A 23031-nucleotide genomic window follows, 5' to 3' on the forward strand; every position below is an offset into this window, starting at 1 on the left:
GCTGGTTCATTCTTTCTGATTCTTAAGAGATAAATAATAATAATTGAGACTTTCTAAGAATGGAAACTTCTCTTTTCATCCATTGTAAAATCCTGTCAAATCTACTTCCAAAATGACTTTGTTTTGTTTATGGTGGAGAGCACTTGCACAAGGGAAAGGGGGAGGCACCTTTGACAGGATCTCCTCACCAGGATCCCACCCACTCTTCAACATGTCAGGATCTCATGCCTACATGTGTACAACTGGCTTATTTCAGGTTAACTAGGAAGATCAAAACTGGTCAGCCATGTGGCTTCCGGCACTGTGGTTCAGTGTTGTTCCTGACTACCACCAAGCTGGATCAACTCGGTTCTTAAATGGATGTTAGGAAGTCTAGTGCTGCCAGTTTCTAGTGGGTTGAGGTCAGAGATGCTGCTAAACATCCTGTAACATACCGGATGGTCCCAACAGCAAATTATTATCAGACCCCAACTGTCACTAGTGTCAAAGTTGAGATACCTGGAACTATGTGAATTCTCTCTTCCACCTCTGAAAATTTGCTGCCACAGTAGTCTTGCCAGTGACTGACTGTGCTTTAATAAAGTTCAGACTTAATAATCCAACATTAAGGGACCAGCAGTTAGCGTAATGGCTATGTTGCTGGACTCCCATGTAGTCGACCGCGGTTCGAGTCCCGGACCCGGTGGCTTAAACTCACGCCGGGCGCGTGTGCGTGCGTGCCCAAGATCCCGAGAGGAGAATGGAGGAGAAGGGATTGCGGCGTGGCCATCCCCCCTGGGGGGTGATTTCCTGCTTTCTGTCTCTCTGTCTCTCTCTGTCTGTCTGGCGAGCGCACGCGCCCTATAGCAAAAACCTCTCAAAAAAAAAAAAAAATCCAACATTAAGGCCTGTCCATCTGAAATTCAGGCACCAAATTTTACAAGCACTAATAATCGAATGCCTTGTTCTCCAGTCAAACCTAAACCATGCTTGAACATTCTCACTTGCTGTGTGACTTTAGACAATTTACTTAACCTTTCTAAGCTTCAGTTCTGGCAATACATCTAAAAGATGATAATAGTACATAACTTGCAAAGTTGTCATAAGGATTAATTAAGCTCGTGTCTGTTATATTTGCTATGTTCTGTATATTATATCCTATTAAAATATAGTTTTCAGGGCCAGAAGGTGGTGTGGTAGTTAAGGTGCTGTACTCCCACATTGCTGACCACAGTTAAAGTCCCAGACCTGGCAGCTTGCTTTCTCACATTCCTCTTTTAATCTCTCTTCTGTCTCTCTGGTGAATATACCTGCCCTATAGCAAATTTAAAATAATAAGTTAAGAGACCAGCAGATGGCGTAACGGTTACATCGCTAGGCTCCCACGATTCAAGCCCCAGACTCAGTGGCTTAAACTCATGCCTGGCATGTACCCACAAATCCCAAGAAGAGAATGGAGGAGAAGGGATTGCAGCATGGCCATCCCCCCCAGAGCATGATTTCTCACTTTCTGTCTCTGTCTCTGTCTTTCTGATGAGCGCACACACCCTATAGCAAAAACCTCCAAAAAAAAAATTAAAACCTAAATAAATAAATTTAAATAAAATTCTTTTAAATGTATAGTTTTATTTATTATACTACATAAATGTTTTCTATAATCAAGTTTCATATCTTTTCATTCTCTTATGATATCCTATACATAAATAAAAATTGAAACAAAATTTTACATTTTCTAACCTATAACTGGGAGAGGTTAAAAACTGATTAGACTGCGTAGCAAGAAAGATGCTTTTGATACTCATGCACATTAAATGCAAAATTATTAAACATGCACTTATAGTCATATATTGTTTAACTATTGGGATATGTTCTGAGAAATGTGTCCTTAGGTGATTTCATCGCTGTGTGAGCATCACAGTGTGTACTTACACAAACCTAGATGGTATAGTATTCCTCACACCTAGGGTATATATTATAATCTTATGGGACCACCATTTATGCAGTTTTTCATTGACTGAAACATTGTCATGTGGTAATGACTGTATTTTGCTAAAATGTACTTGATGTGTTAGGAACTATCTTGAAAGCTTTAGCCTGATACTTTAGTATTAAATAAAATGCTATAATCTCAAATCTAGAATAGAATATTTGTTGAATTGGTTACCCATTGATTACTATTTGCTGTCTTTACAACTTAGTTCCTTAGTTTTGGAAATAACTAAAATATAACCAAATCTTTGTTTTTGTGACTATAAAATCCAGTCAATGAAAATTAGATCAGTGAAACAACATAGTATTTAATAAGAATGTTTTCATAACTCATATCAGTAGGACTTGATTTAACATAGACTCAGTAGCCAAAATGCATTTTATTCTTATCTTGCCCCTTCCCAAATTATTTTTTAACTCTTATCTACTTCTGTGCTGTTTATGCTTAAGTATTTTTCATTTATATAATCTTTATCCTTATTTTCAGATTTATGGACAAGAAGTTAGCATGTAAGTTTGTTGTTCTGTTGTGTGTTGTTTTTTGGGTTTTTTTTTTTCCTTCAGTTGTCTACATGTGTTTTGGCAGTATGTAATGTTTGGAGCAACTCTAAAATTTTAGAGCACCTCTAATTCTCATCCATTAATTAAGCAGGATTATCAAAATCCTGGACAATTTTAGTTACCTAATTTCTGATATTTAACAAATTTTAAAAAGCACGTAAGACTTAATTTCATGAAAGTATTACCTCACTTTGACAGAATGAGCAAGAGTTTCTAATGTTGTGAACCTTTTCTTCTTTAAACGGTCTGCAGAAGAATTTGACAGGGAGCATTTTATTTTGTTTCTTGGGCATATGTAGGAAAAAGATTTGTTCATCTTAACTACAAACCTGACCTGTACAGTCTTAAAGTTTATAGAGATTAAAGCCATGGGCTTTAGAAGGAAGCAGTCTTTGATTTGAATCTTAGCTCTGCCATATAGTAGACCTTGAACCCTATTACTTAAAAGCTCTGGACTTCAGTTCTCTTGTGCAAAGTAAGAATACTACTTCTTTATAGGATTCTTACAAATTAAGATGTGGCAGTAAATATAAAGTATTTAACCTTGTGTTCCCATATAGTAAAGATAATGGGTCAGACATCACAAGCATCTGTTTTATATCCCTTCTTATCATTAGTGCATCATTGGTAGTTAATGGACAGTTTTACTGATGCTTCTTTTTCCCTTTTTATAGTAAAATTAAATGGTGGCAGACATGTCCAAGGAATATTGCGGGGATTTGATCCATTTATGAATCTTGTGATAGATGAATGTGTGGAGATGGCAACTAGTGGGCAACAGAACAATATTGGAATGGTGGTAAGTAAAGGTAGAAGATTCACTTAGAAATTTTCTCTGGGACCAGCAGATGGTGCAATGGTTACATCATTGGAGTCCCATGTAGTCAACTACAGTTCAAATCTTGGACCCAGCAGCTTAAAACTGAAGCTAGGCACATGTGCATGTGTGCCCAAAATCCCAAGAGGAGAATGAAGGAGAGGAATTGCAGTGTGGACACTGCTCCCCCCCAGGAGGTGATTTCTCTTCCTGTCTCTTTGTTTGTATCTCGCTGGCGAGCACACTCACCCTAGAGCAGAAATATTTCCTTGAAAGAAAAGGGGGAGGATATTATTCTTCTGAAGTATGCATTAACTTATCTTATGTCAGACTCTTGGGTTAAATTAGAGTTAGTAACCCCCCCAAAAAAGGCAAATAATAGGGACAAGATTAAACTATCTATCTCTTTTTAGTTTAACATGGCATATTGTGTTAGTTGTGAAAATATCCCAATCACCTAGAGGTGAGATCTCAACTATACAGAACTTTCTTGAAATAGCTGTTGAAAATTATTTTTTAGCTGTATTCTATAATAGAGGCCCATAGTCAGTCTTTTATTAGAGCAGTAGTTCTCAAACTTTAACATGTGTTTGGGGCCAGCCCATGGTTAAAGCGGCTATATCCTACATGACCATCTATGAATTTCAGTTTCCAGACCCAGCAGCTTGAGAAACATGCTAGGTCCTTGTGCATACATGCCTAAATGGAGAGAAAGGGATTGTGGCATGACTGTTCCTCATGGTGGATAGTTTCTTTATTTTCTCTCTCTCTCTCTCTCTAGTGAACACATATGCCCTGTGGCAAAATTGGAAAAACAACAATAATAATGCATATGAATCTCCAGAGGATCTTGCTAAAATGGAGATTTTGATACAAGGGGTGTGAGCTGGAACTTAAAATTTTATAGTTCTAGCAAATGCCCAGGTAATCCAGATAATCCCAGTCTACAGATCACACTTTTTTATTTTTACTTGTGTGCATGATTAGCCTAGATTTTCTGATTTACCACCTCCAAAATTTAAAAGTGGCCAAGGTAAAGGTTGCTATTACAGTGATAGCCATGAGAGAAAACAGGAAAAAAACATACACACATACAGTGATTGAGCTCTCATAGTAGAAAATGTTAATAGTTCATTAAGCCATAGTTGTATGACTTCTGAAGAAAGAGGTTGATATGTCAACAAAACGCAGATTGAATCTTTCTTTGTCTATCATAGGACAATGTACTTAATAAGTGGTAAGTTTAAATTTCTTGAGAAAGGTGAGCCAAATATCTTAGCTTTTGGAAATCATTAAGTATGAAGACCTCCAAGAGGAAGTAAGAGTTTCTTTTTTCTTTCTTTCTTTCTTTTTGCTATAGGGCACATGCACGCACCAGAAAGACAGAGAGAGACAGAAAGTGAGAAATCACCCCCCAGGGGAGGATGGCCACACCACAGCCCCTTCTCCATTCTCCTCTCGGGATCTTAGGCACGCACACACGGGTGCCCTGCGTGAGTTTAAGCCACTGAGTCTAGGACTTGAACCACAGTCGATTATATGGGAGTCCAACAACATAGCCATTACACCAACTGCTGATCCCAGGAAATCTTCATTCTAATAGAGGGTAGATTAGATTTTTAGTTTGTCTCAACAAATTTGCCAAAAAAGATTTAGAAGGAACTTGATGGAGGTATAGTGGTAAAGCACTATGCTCTGTAAGACTGACCCATGTGAGAAAGTTCTGTCTTATCCAGAGGCCTCCCTGAGTACACTAGGCATGTTATGTGCACATGACCCACAGCTGGCTGGGTCTGGGGGTGAATCATGGTGTCAAGACCATTGGGAGTGTGCTCGCTCACTCACTCATTCTGTCTCTCTTGGTGGAAGAAATAAACTTTTATAACATGGAGGGAGGGCTTGGCAGCTAAATGTCAGTTCTAATCTAAGAATATAATTGTGTGACACTGCTAATTTGCTTTAAATAAAATTGTTTAAAAGCAGTGCCATTCCAAGTTACTTAAATAATAAGTACCTACCTACTTTGTTAGGCACCCCATTAGTCTACCACTGGCCTTATATGACCAAAAAAGTTTTACCAACAAACAGTTTTTGCTACTAAGTCATCATTTTGAAATGAAATAAAATCATGATCATAATACGTCAGTTGTTTTTGTTTCATTTTTGTCTGCTACAGAGCATGTGAGCTCACTGGAGAGAGGCAGAGACCAAGAAAGTGAGAAATCACCACCACCACCCCCCAGGGCAGGGCTGGCCAGACTGTAAGAGTAGAAGAGATTGTGGTGTGGCCATCACCCTGGGAGATGATTTTTCACTTTCCTGCTGTCTGTCTGGCAAGCACATGCACCCTATGGCAAAATCCTAAAAAATGAAATGAGAGAGAGAATAAGCATCTGTAAACTCAGTCCCCATTTTCATTTTCAGGGTGATGGTATCTGTTAAAGCTGCCCTTTAATTCTTTGCCACTTTCTCACCATACTCATTGTGGTCTGTGAGGCTCTGTAATACTCACACCTATCAGTGTCTCCTACCTGCTCTTTTTTTCCAGTCTGTCAGCTGCAGTAATCACACGTGAGTTAATTCTTGAGCCCTCTTTGTGCCTGCTCCTATATTAGGCATTGGAGATACTGCCCAAAGTCCCTGCCATTGTCAAATTTATGTTGAGGGGATGACACAATAAATCATAATGTTTGTATAAATGGAGCAAGTCAAACAAGAGAACAACCTAAGATACAGCTGTTCATACTAGCTGTCCACAAACATAGCTCCACTTTTATTCAGAATCCCTGCATTGCTAATAAATACCTTCAGATTACATTTCCTATCATTCTCTCCTGTCCTTTCACCTATCAAGTTCTATTTGACTTTTTTTTTTTTTTTTTTTAGGTTTTTGTTATAGGGTGCATGTGTTTTGCGGACTATAGAGCATGTGTACTTGCCAGAGAGAGACTGAGACAGAAAGTGAGAAATCACCCCCCAGATGGGATGGCCACACCGCAATCCCTTATCCTCTTGGAATCTTGGGCACGCACGCACACATGCACGCACACGCACCCAGCGTGAGTTAAAGCCACCGAGTTCGGAATTCGAACCGCAACTGACTACATGGGAGTCCAGTGACATAGCCATTACACCAACTGCTGGTCCCTTGACTGATATTTGATCTATAGAACATGGTGATCTGCAGTCTATTGGGGACTTCTTATGTTCAGTTCCCTCTCCAGTTTCACTAATTTTTCTCTAGAATTCAATACCGTCCTTTTCAGCAGTGCTCTTGTAAGTCATCCTTGTGTTGTGTCTACTAGGTCAGGCACTATGCTGGTACAACCCTTTCTTTATACCTTCTCTTCCTGCTTCGAAGCTCTCTCCCATTTACACTTACATACTCTGTTGCCTGAGCACTTGTGACCGTATTCCCCCAGCAGTGAAACTTTCAGTAGCTCATTATTAGTTTCATGATACTTTCTAAACACTTTAAGATTGGCATTTGAGGCCTTCTGAGATTGGATGTCTTTGTTTTTCCACTTCCCTTCATGACTTTTTTACAGCATTCAAATAAGAATCTTTCCTTGTCCCCTTACACTGTCGTCATCTCAGTTCTGTCATCTTTTACAAAGGGTATCACCATACTTCATGTCATGATTAAAAGGTATGACTTACAGGCCAACCCCATGGCCTAGTGGTTAAGGAGGCAGGATCCCACATGGCCAACTATGATTCAAATCCAAGCCCTTAGTAGCTTGAAAAACACACCAGGCACATAGGGATGTATGCCCTAAATCCTATCAGGATGGAGAAGGGACTGTGGTGTGACCATGCCCCATTGCATGGTGCTTTCTCCCTCCCCCAAACCCCCACCTCAGTAAGCAACAATGCCCTCTAGCAATTAAAAAAAAAAAAAAAAGACACACGTGGTTCCTGTGGCTTGAAAAAGCCTCACAAACTGGTTTGTAATATCATCATTGGTATCTGTTAAATGGACTATTATTCTTAATCAACTTTTTCTTTCATAGGTAATACGAGGAAATAGTATCATCATGTTAGAAGCCTTGGAACGAGTATAAATAATGGCTGTTCAACAGAAAAACCCATGTCCCCTTGTCAACAGGCCCGTTTTTACTATGATGTAAAAATCAGGTCATGTACATTTCCATAATAAACTTTTTGTTAAGTAAACTTTTGTAATAGTAGTGCTTTCTATCTCAGATATTCTAAATATTGAGAAATAATGTAAACTCCTTAGCCCAGTGGTTAAGGGAATCTGGATCCCACATGGCTGACTGCAGCTCAAATCCTAGCCCAGTAGCTTCAACACGCCAAGCATGGAGAGATGGAGGATGGGATTTCAGTACCATGCCACATTGGGGATATTTTCTTTCCCTCCTCTCTCTGGCCACATGTGCCCTCTGACAACTTTTTAAAAAAGAATATTAGCTCTTAATCTCATGTTTGTCAATATGAATTTTCCAGGTTGAGACTAATTTCAAAGGCTTTGATTCCATTAAGAATGTAAGAATCTTTTTAAATGTGAAACATGGCGAGACTTCCTTTTCTCTCATCACTAAACTGATAGGCTAAAGGCATGAGTGGATTTCTTCTGAAACATTAACTGATTTTCAAAACGTTAGTAAGTTGGATCTGTCATATCTAAGTACACAGACATCCCAAGTATTAATAAAACAACTAAAACAAAGGTGGTAATGATGTAGTTGTTTATTTCAAACATAATTTTTAAATGGGGAAAATTTTTCAATACAAGAGTAGAAATAGGATTCCAGAGAAAAACATTCCAGGGTACTATAGTTCTTTGTGAATAGAGAAACGTTGATGAGAATGTTGTCCACATTGTATTCATCTAGTTCATTGATTTTATTGTGTGGCCCACAAGGTCAAATGAAAGGTACATTACAGATGGTTGTATTATAAACCTGACCTTAAGAATCCTCTACCAAGAGAATGTTTAAGGCCTATGTCCAACCTAGTAAAAAGCCTCTAAATCTTGAATCACTTTAAAAGTGTAGAGAATAGAGTATACACAAGTATGTCTTGTAAAACACAACACAATGAGAGGCTTGTATATATATATATATATATTTATATATCTCCAAAATGGTATTTCCTGTTTATAGAACATGAATAGCTAACAGGACCAAACTAAGTCACAAGAAAGAGTTGATGTGGGGGCCAGCAAGTATTGTAGTGGTTAAGGTGCTAGACTCCCACAGTTCAAGTCCTGGACCTGGCAGTACGCTTTCTCATTTTCCCTTTCAACTCTCTGGTGAGTGCACATGCCATGTAGCAATTAAAAATAATGATACATAAATTTAAATAGTTCTTTAAAAAGAAAAAATCTTGATGTGAAGCCCAGTACATTTCTTAATTATTTATCTAATTTTACTTATAACTTTTAAATTTGCTACAGAGGATGCACACTTACTAGAGAGAGGAAAATGGGAAAGCAAGCCACCAAATCCCAGGATTTGAGCCATCATGCCACCTGCTGGCCCCCTCCCAAAACTTTTTTTTCTTAGATTTTTGCTATAGGGCACGTGCACTCACAAGCAGGAGATGGCCGCTCAGCAATCCCTTCATTCTCTTCTCCATACTTGAAGCATGCACACACACGCACCCACCGTGAGTTTTAAATCACCAGGTTGGGGACTCGAACCATAGTCAACTGAGGGAGTCCAACAGTGTAACCATTACACCATCAACTGGTCCCCTGCCCAAAACATTTTTATTCTACTCTTCAACAGTTCTTTTGAAACCTTCATTGAAGTTTGGCTTTTTGCTATTACATAGAGCTAAGTTGTAGAACTAGTGCTCCACTGTGGTTCCTATTGTAGAAGGCTAGCATCACCTGAGAACCCAATAAAAATGCAAATATTTGTATCTCATTGCAAATTTATTGATAAATAAACTCAGGGTGGGACCCAGCAATGCTGTAAGCCCTCCAGGTAGTTCTGGTACATTCCACTCAGCTGGAGAACCACCGAAGTAGAGCTGGCTTTCAGCTCCTGCATTTTTACTGGTCACTAAAAAGAGGACTAGAATGGTCTGGAGTAGTAAGCTCTGATAGTATTTTTCATCCCATAAAATCTTTTAATACTGTAGTTGGATTAAAACTACCTAATATACAGAGAAAAAGAGAAAAAAAAAAAAAAAAAACAGATGGGTGGGTAGGAGTGATAGGAAGAACAGAGCCTCAGAGACCTGTGGTGCTATTACAAAAAATCTAATATAGGAGTTGAAAAGTTACTCCTAGAAATAGTGACTGAAAACTCGAGATTTGGCCAGAGACACAAACTATAGAATTCAGTAACAAAACAATTATACAAGACCAAGTGAGGTTCTTTGTGTAAAAGCAAGGCTGGTTCATTATTTTAAAATCAATGTAATCTACCTTATTAAAGAAGAAAAAAAATCCCATCTTTATAGTAATTAATTCAGAAAAAATGTACCAAAATTCAACACCTCTTCTCAATAAAAGCTATCAAAAAAAAAAACAGGAATAGGGGAGAACTTCCTCAACTTGATAAAGAGCATCCACAAAAAGCCTACAGCTAATGTCATATCTAACCATGGAAGACTAAATACTTTCCCTCTAATATCAGGGAAAAGGCAAGGAAATCTGGTCTCATTCTTCTTATTTAACAGAGTGCTAGAAATTTTAGCCAGTGCAATAAGGCAAGAAAAGAAAATAAGAAGCATATAAATCTGAAAGGAAGAAATAAAACTGTCCTCATTTGCAGATGATGTGATTACACAGAAAATTCTAAGGAATCAACAACAACAAAAAAATAGAACCAAAAAGTAACTAATAAATTCCTGTCTTTGTTTAAGTGAATATGAGATGGGTTTCTATCACATGTAACTGATACATTTATTTATTCTAACATCCATGTTTATTAAAGGCTTAAAAGTTGCCAGCATCTGCTTCAGACAATAGTAACACATCAGCAGATAAAAAGTTTTTACTCTCAAGGGAAGTAGTAAGAGGTGTAAAAAGTTGAGGCCAGCAGATGACATAGTGGTTAGGTCACTGGACTCCCATGTAGTCGACTATAGTTCAAATCCCAGACATGGTGACTTAAAACTCACACCAGCCACGTGTGCATATGTGCCTAAAATCCCAAACATTAAGAATGTAAGAATCTTTTTAAATGTGAAACATGGCGAGACTTCCTTTTCTCTCATCACTAAACTGATAGGCTAAAGGCATGAGTGGATTTCTTCTGAAACATCAACTGTGATTTTCAAAACGTTAGTAAGTTGGATCTGTCATATCTAAGTACACAGACATCCCAAGTATTAATAAAACAACTAAAACAAAGGTGGTAATGATGTAGTTGTTTATTTCAAACATAATTTTTAAATGGGGAAAATTTTTCAATACAAGAGTAGAAATAGGATTCCAGAGAAAAACATTCCAGGGTACTATAGTTCTTTGTGAATAGAGAAACGTTGATGAGAATGCTGTCCACATTGTATTCATCTAGTTCATTGATTTTATTGTGTGGCCCACAAGCTCAAATGAAAGGTACATTACAGATGGTTGTATTATAAACCTGACCTTAAGAATCCTCTACCAAGAGAATGTTTAAGGCCTATACCTAACCTAGTAAAAAGCCTCTAAATCTTGAATCACTTTAAAAGTGTAGAGAATAGAGTATACAATGTCTTGTAAAACACAACACAATGAGAGGCTTGTATATATATATATATATATTTATATATCTTCAAAATGGTATTTCCTGTTTATAGAACATGAATAGCTAACAGGACCAAACTAAGTCACAAGAAAGAGTTGATGTGGGGGCCAGCAAGTATTGTAGTGGTTAAGGTGCTAGACTCCCACAGTTCAAGTCCTGGACCTGGCAGTATGCTTTCTCATTTTCCCTTTCAACTCTCTGGTGAGTGCACATGCCATGTAGCAATTAAAAATAATGATACATAAATTTAAATAGTTCTTTAAAAAGAAAAAATCTTGATGTGAAGCCCAGTACATTTCTTAATTATTTATCTAATTTTACTTATAACTTTTAAATTTGCTACAGAGGATGCACACTTACTAGAGAGAGGAAAATGGGAAAGCAAGCCACCAAATCCCAGGATTTGAGCCATCATGCCACCTGCTGGCCCCCTCCCAAAACTTTTTTTTCTTAAGAGATTTTTGCTATAGGGCACGTGCACTCACAAGCAGGAGATGGCCGCTCAGCAATCCCTTCATTCTCTTCTCCATACTTGAAGCATGCACACACACGCACCCACCGTGAGTTTTAAATCACCAGGTTGGGGACTCGAACCATAGTCAACTGAGGGAGTCCAACAGTGTAACCATTACACCATCAACTGGTCCCCTGCCCAAAACATTTTTATTCTACTCTTCAACAGTTCTTTTGAAACCTTCATTGAAGTTTGGCTTTTTGCTATTACATAGAGCTAAGTTGTAGAACTAGTGCTCCACTGTGGTTCCTATTGTAGAAGGCTAGCATCACCTGAGAACCCAATAAAAATGCAAATATTTGTATCTCATTGCAAATTTATTGATAAATAAACTCAGGGTGGGACCCAGCAATGCTGTAAGCCCTCCAGGTAGTTCTGGTACATTCCACTCAGCTGGAGAACCACCGAAGTAGAGCTGGCTTTCAGCTCCTGCATTTTTACTGGTCACTAAAAAGAGGACTAGAATGGTCTGGAGTAGTAAGCTCTGATAGTATTTTTCATCCCATAAAATCTTTTAATACTGTAGTTGGATTAAAACTACCTAATATACAGAGAAAAAGAGAAAAAAAAAAAAAAAAAACACTAGTGGGGCCAGCCCTTAGCAAGTGGCTAAGCACTGCAGAGGAAGCTGGATTCCACGTGGCTTACTGGGGTTCGAAACCCAGCCCTAGAGGCAGCACACACAGCACACACATGCACACCCAGCATTCTGACTTGATGGAGGTTGTATCATGACCAGGCCCTGTTGGGGGTGCTTGCTCTTTCTCCCTCTCCCTTCCCTCATGTCAACACACACACACTATCATGAATAAAAGGGAAAAAAAATTAACTAATAGGCCTGAAATGGCAGGTTCTGATTTTTTTCTTCCAGTAAAAAAAATGTTTTTTAATGCTATAGTTGCAACTGAAACTACCTAGTGTGTCTGATGTTCTGATAATCTGTTTTGGTTTTGATGAAGCAATTTCAGATGCCCTACTAGAAAATCAGATCTGACACAACATTTTGAGTTGGTATTCTTATACGTAAAAATAAATCTCATTGCAAAACAAGACTACAAATGATACAAATTAAATTATTAGTATTTACCAGTATTTATCACATACATAAACTATTCCCTACAAACTGCCTTCATTAAAATCACAATATAAGCCTCAACATATTTGTTAAAATTTTTTAAAAGGTGATACTTTGACAAATCAAGAGTTTAATCCCTGCCTCTATATCAATCAAATATACATTGGCAGTTTTATCAGCACATTAATATTCAAAACTAGTAGGGAAGAAATCACTCTTACTAAGAATCAATGTTTTCTTAAACATTTGTTAAGTAGTTACTCCCAAAATCTGGAAAAGGACTTTTTTTAAATAATCATACATGTTGACTTGGTTGCAGTGGGCTTTTGCCTGTTCTGGTTTATGGCTGCTATGACATTTATGATCTTTGTACAGTAGGTGTAAAACTGCTTCTCAAGTTTGGCTGCACATTAGAATCATTTGGGATGCCCTAAAGCCCAACATGGAATTCCAATGTGCGGCCAAGGTTGGGAACCACTGCTTTAAGATCTCAGCAACTAGTTTCTCAGCCAGAAGGCTACAATAACTTTGAACTTGAAGTATTTAAATATATTAATCTGAATATCCTGCTCTAGTGCCAGTGGCTCTGGAATTACCTATGTTGCCTGTGCTGTTAGACTGTCAGTACTGCTGCTTATTATCAAGATTACTACCAAAATTCTTGTTGATAGGACTCATGTCCTGCAAAATGATAATGAACTAAGTTTCTTAGGACTTTGAAGGCACTAAAAATCCTTTGTAGACATTATAACCCCCACATCAGTGATTCTCAATCCTAGCTGCACAATAGGAACTTTATAAAAAGCTACAATACTAAGGTTCTATCCTCTATCCATTAACCGTAACCCTCTGGTTGGGGTGGGGGGGGGGGGAATCTATCAATATTTTGAAAGGCTCCTCAAGTGAGGATTTAATAGAATGCCAATTTCTTAATTCAGTAGCCCATATGTGCTTTTCATTTTACTTACGATTTTTATGAGACATGTAAGTCTTAAGGTTATACCACTAAGACTCATGAATTTCACCCTTAACAAAATCGAGACAGAAGCAATCAAAGATAACATTGTGAAAGTCAAGGCTTTAGGCATGGGCACATTTACTTCATAAATGAACGCAATTACTCGGCCAGGCATACGGCACCAGCTCCCAACGTTTTAGCGACCGAAGATGACATCTAGCTGTGAAGCTCAAAAGAATTAATCTCTAAGAGGTCCTTAAATTCTTTCTCAACTGCTTATCTCAATAAGCTGTAGGTTTGGATCCAAACCCAGGACCCCATCCCCAGATGTACTGAATCAGAGTCTGTGTGAGAGAGGAGCTTGAGAATCCACATTGTTAAACTCCAGATGATCCCTATCATCAGACACATTTGGGAAACACTACTACTGGATACTGAAAGAATAGTTAGGAAATTGTGGAGATGGTGTAAGTGCAACAGTTATTCCTTTACACTTACTTAGAACCTTGTATTTTGTTATGACCCACAAGGATTACTTTTGTTAAACAATGATAATGGCAAAATATCTGATTCAAAGTCACCTCTGCTCAGATACCGTTCTTGTTTGCCAATGATACTTAAAACTAGGAGGGGAGGAAGAAAAGATAGTGTTAACTTCACAGCTCAGTTTTCAGTTTTTCATATAAGCCGTCTTGGTCAATCATGTCTGTGTGCCCATTCCAGCGGTGATAGGCAAGGAGTGCGGCATTGTGGGCTGCAATGGCACTCATTTCCATGGCACTTGCTGCACACTCTATGCCATTGAGGTAATAAAGTCGATCGTGGAGTATGATGGAGGGGCACTTCTCTGGGGGCTTATAATGAGGATATGCAAGCCATGCCTTCTTCACGGCATAATCATAGGACAAAAACAGCTTTAAGATTTGCGCTTTAGTAAGAGTTTCTTGGGAAAAGATCTTCCAAACATTTGTCCCATCTGTTGATGGTACAGGATTATCCTTTCCTCTTACAGGAGCCACGATCCCAATGCTATTAATGAACAAATCTGAACTATCAGTGGTTAACACTGTAGTGAGGCCAAACTTATTAATGGGCCTAGTGCTAAAAATAGATGTATTCAATTCCCCCTTAACTAAAGTTGTCACTATATGCTGGTAGTATTGATGGAATTCTTCAACTGGAGGATCAAAGTTGAGAAAAGTTATATTAGACATTTTTCTATTCAAGGGAGTGGCCACCAAGACAATGTCATAAAAGTCAGAATGGGTCTCAGATGCAGCTTGATAGACCACTTCATACATCTTTGTGGGGTTTCCTGGAAGGAATAAGGAAGCACACATGTCTTCAGTACTATATTTTACACTTTCTAAAAGTTTAATTCTATATCTTGTTTAAAAAGTTTCTCAGCAGGTGGCACAGTGGTTAAAGGCACTGGATTCCCACATGGCTGACCATGGTTCAAATCCCAGACCTGGTGGCTTGCTTTCTCCCTCTCCCTTTCTCTCTCTGGTCAAATTTAAAAATAATAATAACAAATGGAATTAAGTAAATAAATCTTTTTTTAAAAGAATTTTTATTTAGCTTTATTATTATATCATTATTATTTTCTAGTTTGATCAGAGAGACACAGAGAGAGAGAGAGAGGAAGTGATAAAGCAAGCCACCACGTCCGAGACTTGAACTGTGGTTGGCCATGTGGGAGTCCAGCGCCTTTAACCACCATGCCACTTGCCGGTCCCAAGAAAATAAATCTTTTAAAAAAAGTTTCTCTATCCTAAGGAATTAAAGGAATTTTTATCTCAAAATAACTGCCACTTGCATTTTTATTACACTGAAGCCTGTTTTTCTATTCGGAATATCAGTAAGTACAAAGCATAGAATTTTTACTTTTTGAGGATGAAATTACTTTTTTAAGTCCAAGGAGTGTGCCACTGCAATGTGAGCACACTTTGGAAAATGTCTACATGGCTCAACACAGGCAATTGAAAAGTTCTGTTGCTTTAGAACTTGGCAAGAGGTAGCAGAAGAGAGGTTTTTCTCCTTGAATAATCATTTTCTAGAGGAGAAATTAGGAAGAATAAAAAAAAAATTCATGCTCACCTGTCCGCTTGGTTCTTGTCTTCTCCTCTATATACATTACTGAGCCAGGTATGAGATTACTTTTGGAAGCCTGAAGAAGCCCTGAGCAAACAAGCTTATTGCCACCTTCCACTGCCCAAAGGCCAGACTCAGCAGAGGACAGTGACACTGCCCCTATTAGTGAGAGGAAAAAAGTGTGTTTTAATTTGGAATCTGTAAGAGGCCCTCCACTCACTCTCCATTCTCAGTGAGAGGTTCTGTTCCAAATATCTCCACACATTGCTGAATGATCCTTGGGGGCAAAATCTCCACCAGTTAAGAAGTACAGAACTACTCAAAGCTATGAACCCTTTCACTCTAAAAATGCACATCCACATATACATAATTCTACTCACAATATCTGAGTTTCACAGAGCCATAGCCTAAAGGTAGGAGACACCAGAGAATCACCTAAGCCTCACTGTGAACTAATGTCCATTACTACTCCAAGCTCTGGCTTACCCACAAAGGCATTGATGTCCGTGCTTTGGCCGTAATTGACTCTCATGACAGGAGAAATCATTTCGTTGAGGAATTTCTCCGAGAAGCCTGCTTTCTGCAGGGTTTCAAGAAGTGTTCGGTTAAGCATTCCAAGGAAGTCATTCCCTCCTAGAGAATGTAGTAATTTTTCTACGCTACTGAAGGCATAGTCATGAGATTGGTAGCGGTAGATCCTTTTGGGAAGAAGAGAAATGGCCGTTAGACACCAAAGAAATGAAAGGGAAGCAAAAAGAAGGGAAATAGTGCCATAAGACTCAGACTTTCTTCCATATTTCCTTCTGATGCATTTCTACCAAACACGGGAGACACAATTCAGTCGCCCTCTTCCCCAAACTTCGCAGAAGCTCTTGGCCCTCCCCGCTCCTCCATTCCCTCTGTAAGTCCACTGTCCTTTATATACACTCTTCCTTTTCTGCATTAATATGGTCACTGGAGGCGAGCATATGGCACAGTGGTTGGGATGCTGGACTCCCACATGGTTGACCATGGTTTGAGTCCCAGATCTGGCAGCTTGCTTTCTCACTTCCCCTCTCTCTCTCTTTCTATGTCACTCTCTGCTCAGATTTAAATAAATACATAACAATGATGAATAAAATTAAGTAAAATAATTATTTTTTAAAAATATGGTCACTGGGGAACCAGCAGTTAGAGTAATGGCTATGTCGCTGGACTCCCACGTAGTCGACCGCGGTTCGCGTCCCGGACCCGGTGGCTTAGAACTCACGCCGGGCGCGTGTGCGTGCGTGCCCAAGATCCCGAGAGGAGAATGGAGGAGAAGGGATTGCGGCGTGACCATCCCCCCTGGGGGGTGATTTCTCGCTTTCTGTCTCTATGTCTCTCTCTGTCTGTCTGGCGAGCGCACACGCCCTATAGCGAAAATCTCTCAAAAAAAAAAAAATATATGGTCACTAGTAGCACCTTTAAAGAAATGGGATAAAAGAAGGGATTGTGGCATGATCATGCCCCACGGGCAGTGCCTTCTCGCTTGCTTTCTCTCTGGTGAGGGTACGTGCCTATGGCAAATCTCATCCTTCTTTGTATCTTCCAATAGTCCTGAGACATGTCTAAAATTAAGTTTTATCTTTCCATCAGGTTTGATCTTCATCTATCCCCTATCCCAACCAAAAATAAATGGCCACTCCAAACATCTTCCTATCATCCTAAACCCACTTAGTTTCAGAACTTAAACCCTTTTCACTTCTCCTTTCTGCCCCTCCTGTCCAAGCCAGAAACTCTGTCAATTTTCCTAACATTGTTCTCAATTCAGGATTTATACTCAAATTAGGAAAATGAATAATGGATCTACCTTCTTCTAGTTTATTTCTTTGAAATCTCCTAAAATATCTTGTCATCCATTTATTTTAAAAAGTCTTGCTTACAGTTAATCAAATCCAGATCATTTAGCCTGACCTTAAAAAAATAATAGGTTTTAGAGTCAAACTCATCTAGTCTAATTCCTTGATCTCATTTAGATAGAGAAACAGTCAAAAACCTTGTCTAAAGGCCCCAGAGCAAATAAAAGGCTCCAGCAGAACTTGTCCCCACTGCCCTCAATCACTCAGGCACACTCGTACCCTCCATCTGAGTATAGCAAACCCATTCACTGGTCTCTAAATATGCTTTATTGTCTCACCGTTGCACAAGCTCTTCCCTCATACTGCAATACACTTCCTATTCCTAACTACAGAACGTCTACACTTGCTTTAGACGTTTGTAGGAAAGTTTTGCCCAAACTCCCAGCCCACAGTGATTTATGTCATCCACTCTAAAAGTCCCAGAAAACTTAGCACTGGGACCAGCAGGTGGCATAGTGGCTAAGAGCGCTGCACTCCCACATGACTGACCACAGTTCAAGTCTCAGGTCCAGCAGCTTGCTTTCTCACTCTGTGTGTGTGTGTGTGTGTGTGTGTGTGTGTGTGTGTGACTCTTGCTCTGTCCCTCTCTAGTAAAATTAAAAATAAATAAAGTGATAGAAAATAATTCTTTTTTTTTTTTTAAGAGGTTTTTGCTATAGGGTGCATGGGCTTGCCAGAAAGACAGAGAGAGACAGAGACACAGAAAGCGAGAAATCACTCCCCCACGGGGGATGGCCACACCGGAATCCCTTCTCCTACATTTTCTTCTTGGGATCTTGGGCACTCACGCACAAGCGCCCGGGGTGAGTTTAAGCCACTAGGTTCCAGGACTCGAACCGCAGTTGACTACGTGGGAGTCCAGCAACATAGCCATTATGCCAATTGCTGGTCCCTATATTATTTATTTTATAGAATATATCACCTGACATCTCTCTGCACTTTATGGATTTAAAAGAACATTCACATATATTAATGCAAATGGCAAGTCAATATTTTTTTCTTTTCTTTTTTTTTTTTTAGTTTGCTATAGGGCATGTCTTCTTGCTAGAAGAAAGAAAAACAGAGGGAAAGTGAGAAATCACCCTCCAGAGGATATGGCTACACTGTAATCCCTTCTCCTCCATTTTCCTCCCAAGATTTTGGGCACACATGCACACATGCCAAGTGTGTTTTCAAGCCACTGGATCTGGACCCAAACCATGCAGTCAGCCACATAGGATCCAGCCACTTAATCCTCCGCACCACCTGCTGGCCCGTAATACATAATATTTCCAACTACAAGTGGTACCAAAAAAAAGACAGTTCCTTTCTCTAAAGGTGCTTACAGTTAGGGACAAGTAATAAGGCACATGCACAGACACGTGCCCGAAACAGAAGAGGAAGTAGTGCCCAGGAAAGGTCCTTAACAGTGATCATGGGAAACAAGTTTTTTACAGTTTCCTCTCTCAAAATAAACTCTAGGGCCAGGCAGTAGTGTGGAAGTTAAGGTGCTGGATCCCACACAGCTGACTGCACAGTTTGAGACCTAGACTTGGCTGCTTGAAAAACACTCAAAAAGCACATGTGCATGCATGTCCAAAATCCTGAGAGGAAAATGGAGATGGGATTGCATTCCCCCTGGAAAGTGTTTTCTGACTTTTCCTTCTTCTCTCTCTCTGTCTCTCTCTGGTGTGTGCATGCAACCTCTAACAAACTAAAAGAAAAAAATAAAAGAACCAGTCCCAAAGCCTAGTGGTTAAGGAGCTGGAACCCACATGGCAGACCACAGTTTGAATCCTGGCAGCAACCTGAAAATCACACTGGGTGCTTGTGCATATACACTCAAAATCCCAACAGGATGGGGAAATGGAGAAGGGATTGCAGTGTGACTATGCCCCATTCAGGAGATATCTTCTCCTTTCTCTGGAAGTCTCTGGAAAGCACATATGCCCTCTGGCAATTAAAAAAGAAAAGAATGAGATAAGGACTCTGGAGTAAAGGCATCCAGCCAGAAGAACTGCATAACCGAATACTCGGAAGTTGAGGTTAGCATGGCTAGTGAGGATGCCAAGGGCTGCAAATTCCCACCAAAGCCTGTCCAATAGCAAAGAATGGATGTATGCCCCGAGAGCTAGGGGGTGGCCCACCACAAGCTTGAACCCTCTTTCCAGTAGCTGGCATGGTTCACTGCTGTTTCTTGGACCTTCATTCGCACTGTGTACAATCTGAAATGAAGGCCTAAAAAAATGACACACCTCCTCAAGCTGGTCAGCAAATCCCCAAAAGTTTCTGCAGATCCAACTAGGCCAACTAGATATAGCGTATACTGTCAAAACGTAATAATCCTTTTTGAGCCAATACTTTAGGTTTCTATATTGTTCAAAGAAAGAAAAGCTCAAGGATATCCTACAATTGTACATTTAAAGCCAGCAATTCTCAACTCTAGCTAAAGGTGAGATTCATTTGATACGCTTTTATTTTATTTTTCTAATAATTATTTATTTTTAATTTTATGTATTCATTTATTTTAATCTGACCAGAGAGAGACCGAGAAAGAGAGATAGAAAGTGAGAAAGCAAGCCACCAGCTCCAGGACTCAAACCGTGGTCAGCCATGTGGGAGTGTCCAGTGTCTTAACCACCACGCCACCTGCTGGCCCCAATATATGCTTTTAAAAATATGAATGCCCACACCCCTATCCTACAATACTTAAATCAAAATCTCTAGGGGTGGGGCTCACATTCATTTTTGCTTTTTTTTTTTTTTTTCTCTTCCATTCTCCTCTCGGGATCTTGGGCACGCATGCACACGCACCCAGTGTGAGTTTAAGCCACTAGGTCCGGGACTCAAACCACGGTCAACTACAGGGAAGTCCAGCGACATATCCCTTATGCCAACTGCTGGTCCCACTTTTTTTTTTTTTGAAGAAGTTTTTGCCACAGGGCATGTGTGCTCACTGGAGAGACAGAGACAGTGAGAGGGAAAATGAGAAATCACCCCTGAGGGAAGATGGCTATGCTACAGTCTCTTCTCCATTCTTCTCCTGGGATCTTGAACATGCACATACACGAACCCAGCACAATTTTCAAGCCACTACATCTGGAACTCGAACCATAGTTAGCCATGTGGGAGTCCAATGCCGTAACAATTATACCATCTGCTGGCCCTTCACATTCCTATTTTTAAAAGACTCCCATATAGGGTCAGCAGGTGACACGGTGGTGAAGACACTGGACTCCCACATGGCCAACCACAGTTCAAGTCCTGGACCTGGTTGCTTCTCACTTTCCCTCTCTCTCTGTCTCTCTCTGGTAAGCGTGCATGCCCTATAGCAAATTAAAATAATAATAAAAACAATAAATAATTTTTTTTTTTAAAGAGCTCCCATATGAATCCTGTGTGCAGCCTGGGTTAAGAACTAGTGCTTTAATTGAAATGCAGGGGAATTCAGTGTTCCAGATTCCTCTTTGGCAATCTCTATGGCTCCTGACAATAATGTTTGTGACAAACCAAAATATCTCCAACATGAAGTGATATTATTGGGTCATCAGAAAAGTCAGGATGTATTTTTCTTTTTTTTTTTAATGCAAAAATGTGTCATAACTTTTCCAGCAGCCTAATAAAAGCACTTAAAAACCAGTATAGCCTGGGGCCAGCAGGTGGTATGGTGATGAAAGGTGCTGGATTCCCATATGGCCAACCATGGTTCAAGTCCCCGACCTGGTAGCTTGCTTTCTTGGTTTCCCTTTCTCTCTGTCTCTGTCTGATAAAATTAAAAATAATAATAACAAATGGAATTAAAATAAATAATTCTTTTTTTAAAAAAAAAAAGTATAGCCTAAAACAGAAAGCAGAATGGCTATAGGGCTAGCCCTGAGTCAAAACTCACTGCTGGCAGGGAAGGGAGTCCTCGAGGAGCAGGCAGAGACCTTGAGTGGAAACACACAGGGCAGCAGCTTTCACCAGTCAAGCAATATTCCACTGCATTTAACAATTGATACGTGCTAGCTGAATACCAACCTTCTCTCAAACTATCTCACAGAGTATAAGAAAAATTATTAAAATATTTACAGAATCCCAATTTACTGACACAGAAATATATATCACTACATTAGCAACCTAAAAAGTCAGTGCTATGTAATCCAAAGATAAGCAGGGGAAATAATTCCTAAGAGTTTGGGAACTGTTTTCTGAAATCAAAAATAGTATAATGTAGGCCAGTTAGGTAGCATAGAGGTTAAGGCAGCTAAATTCCATTTAGCCAACAACTATAGGACTGAATCCTGGACCCAGTGGTTTGTAAAATACAGTAGGCACACGTGAATGCGTAGGTAAATCCCAAGAAAAAAGTGAAAGAGAAGGGATTGCAGAATACTCATTTCCCCAGGGGGTGATTTCTCACTTTCCCTCACTCTTTCTGGCAAGCGCACATGCCCTATAGCAAATTTAAGAAAAAAAAAAAAGAGAGATTATAATGTGTGTATCCGCCAACCAGAGTCTTTTTTTTCCCCCAATTTTTAGATTGTTTGCCATAACACGCAAGCACACACTGAAGAGAGACAGAGAGGGAAAGTAAGAAATCACTCCCTTGGAGGATGGCCATAACACAATCCAATCTCATCCATTTTCCTCTCAGGATTTTGGGCACACATGCACCTTCCCTGAGTTTTTCAGGCTTCAGTTCCAGGATTCTAATTGCAGTCTGGCATGTGGGATCCAGCACCTTAACTACCACACCACCTAATGGCCAGCCACTGGGGTCTTTTTCACAGCTCTATGAACTGTGAAATTCTCTTCAAAAATGATTTCTTAATTTTTTGAAAGTCAGTTCTCAGAGCCAGCAGGTGGCATGGTGGTTAAGGTGCTAGACTCTCATGTGAATGATAACGGTTCTGGTCCTGGACCTGGTGGCTTGCTTTCTAACTTTCCCTTTCTCTCTCTTACTTTCTCTCTCTGGTCAAATTCAAAAACAACTAAACATTTTAAAAATGAAGTAATTCTTTTAAAAATTTTAAATCAACAAAAGAATAAAAAGACAGTTCTCTACATGTCCCACCAGCCACAGATAAGAAAAATGATACATACAGGCTGAGCTGCGACTATTGTTGTCTGAACTTGATTTGCCTGCTGAGCATGCAGCATGTCACCTGTCCTTCTTCATAAGCAACAGGCTATCTCTACACACATTCTTGGGACCAGCAGTTGGGATAATGGTTACATCGCTGGACTCTCACATAGTCAATGGCAGTTCGAGTACAGGACCCGGTGGCTTAAAATTCATGACTGGCACATGTGCATATGTGACCAAAATCCTGACAGGAGAATAGAAAAGAGACTGTGGTGTGGCCAGCACCCCCGGGGAAGTGGATTTCTCACTTTCTGTCTGTCTCTCTAGCGAGCACATGCACCCTGTAGCAACAATCTCTCTCTAAATAAAATTAAAAAAAAAAAAAAAAAAAAACAAGGGAACGGC

At 39.6% G+C, this 23031-nt stretch overlaps 2 protein-coding genes across 2 annotated transcripts in view; one reads left to right on the forward strand and one right to left on the reverse strand.

Moving 5' to 3' along the window:
• The window catches only part of SNRPG (small nuclear ribonucleoprotein polypeptide G), a 9921-nt gene extending 2399 nt beyond the window's left edge, over nucleotides 1–7522 (forward strand). Inside the window, exons 2-4 of the mRNA XM_027772977.1 lie at nucleotides 2456–2478; nucleotides 3204–3328; nucleotides 7360–7522. Coding sequence (XP_027628778.1) covers nucleotides 2456–2478; nucleotides 3204–3328; nucleotides 7360–7410 — 199 coding nt within the window. The 3' untranslated portion in view covers nucleotides 7411–7522. The remainder of the gene's footprint in view (nucleotides 1–2455; nucleotides 2479–3203; nucleotides 3329–7359) is intronic.
• A 5091-nt stretch (nucleotides 7523–12613) lies between these two features.
• The window catches only part of PCYOX1 (prenylcysteine oxidase 1), a gene marked incomplete at its 5' end in the record, with an annotated part of 15384 nt that continues 4966 nt past the window's right edge, over nucleotides 12614–23031 (reverse strand). The window contains 3 exon segments of the mRNA XM_014588905.2: nucleotides 12614–14920; nucleotides 15706–15858; nucleotides 16186–16397. Coding sequence (XP_014444391.1) covers nucleotides 14262–14920; nucleotides 15706–15858; nucleotides 16186–16397 — 1024 coding nt within the window.

Source organism: Tupaia chinensis, unplaced genomic scaffold (assembly GCF_000334495.1).
Source record: "Tupaia chinensis unplaced genomic scaffold, TupChi_1.0 Scaffold000316_1, whole genome shotgun sequence".
Lineage (NCBI taxonomy): Eukaryota > Metazoa > Chordata > Mammalia > Scandentia > Tupaiidae > Tupaia > Tupaia belangeri.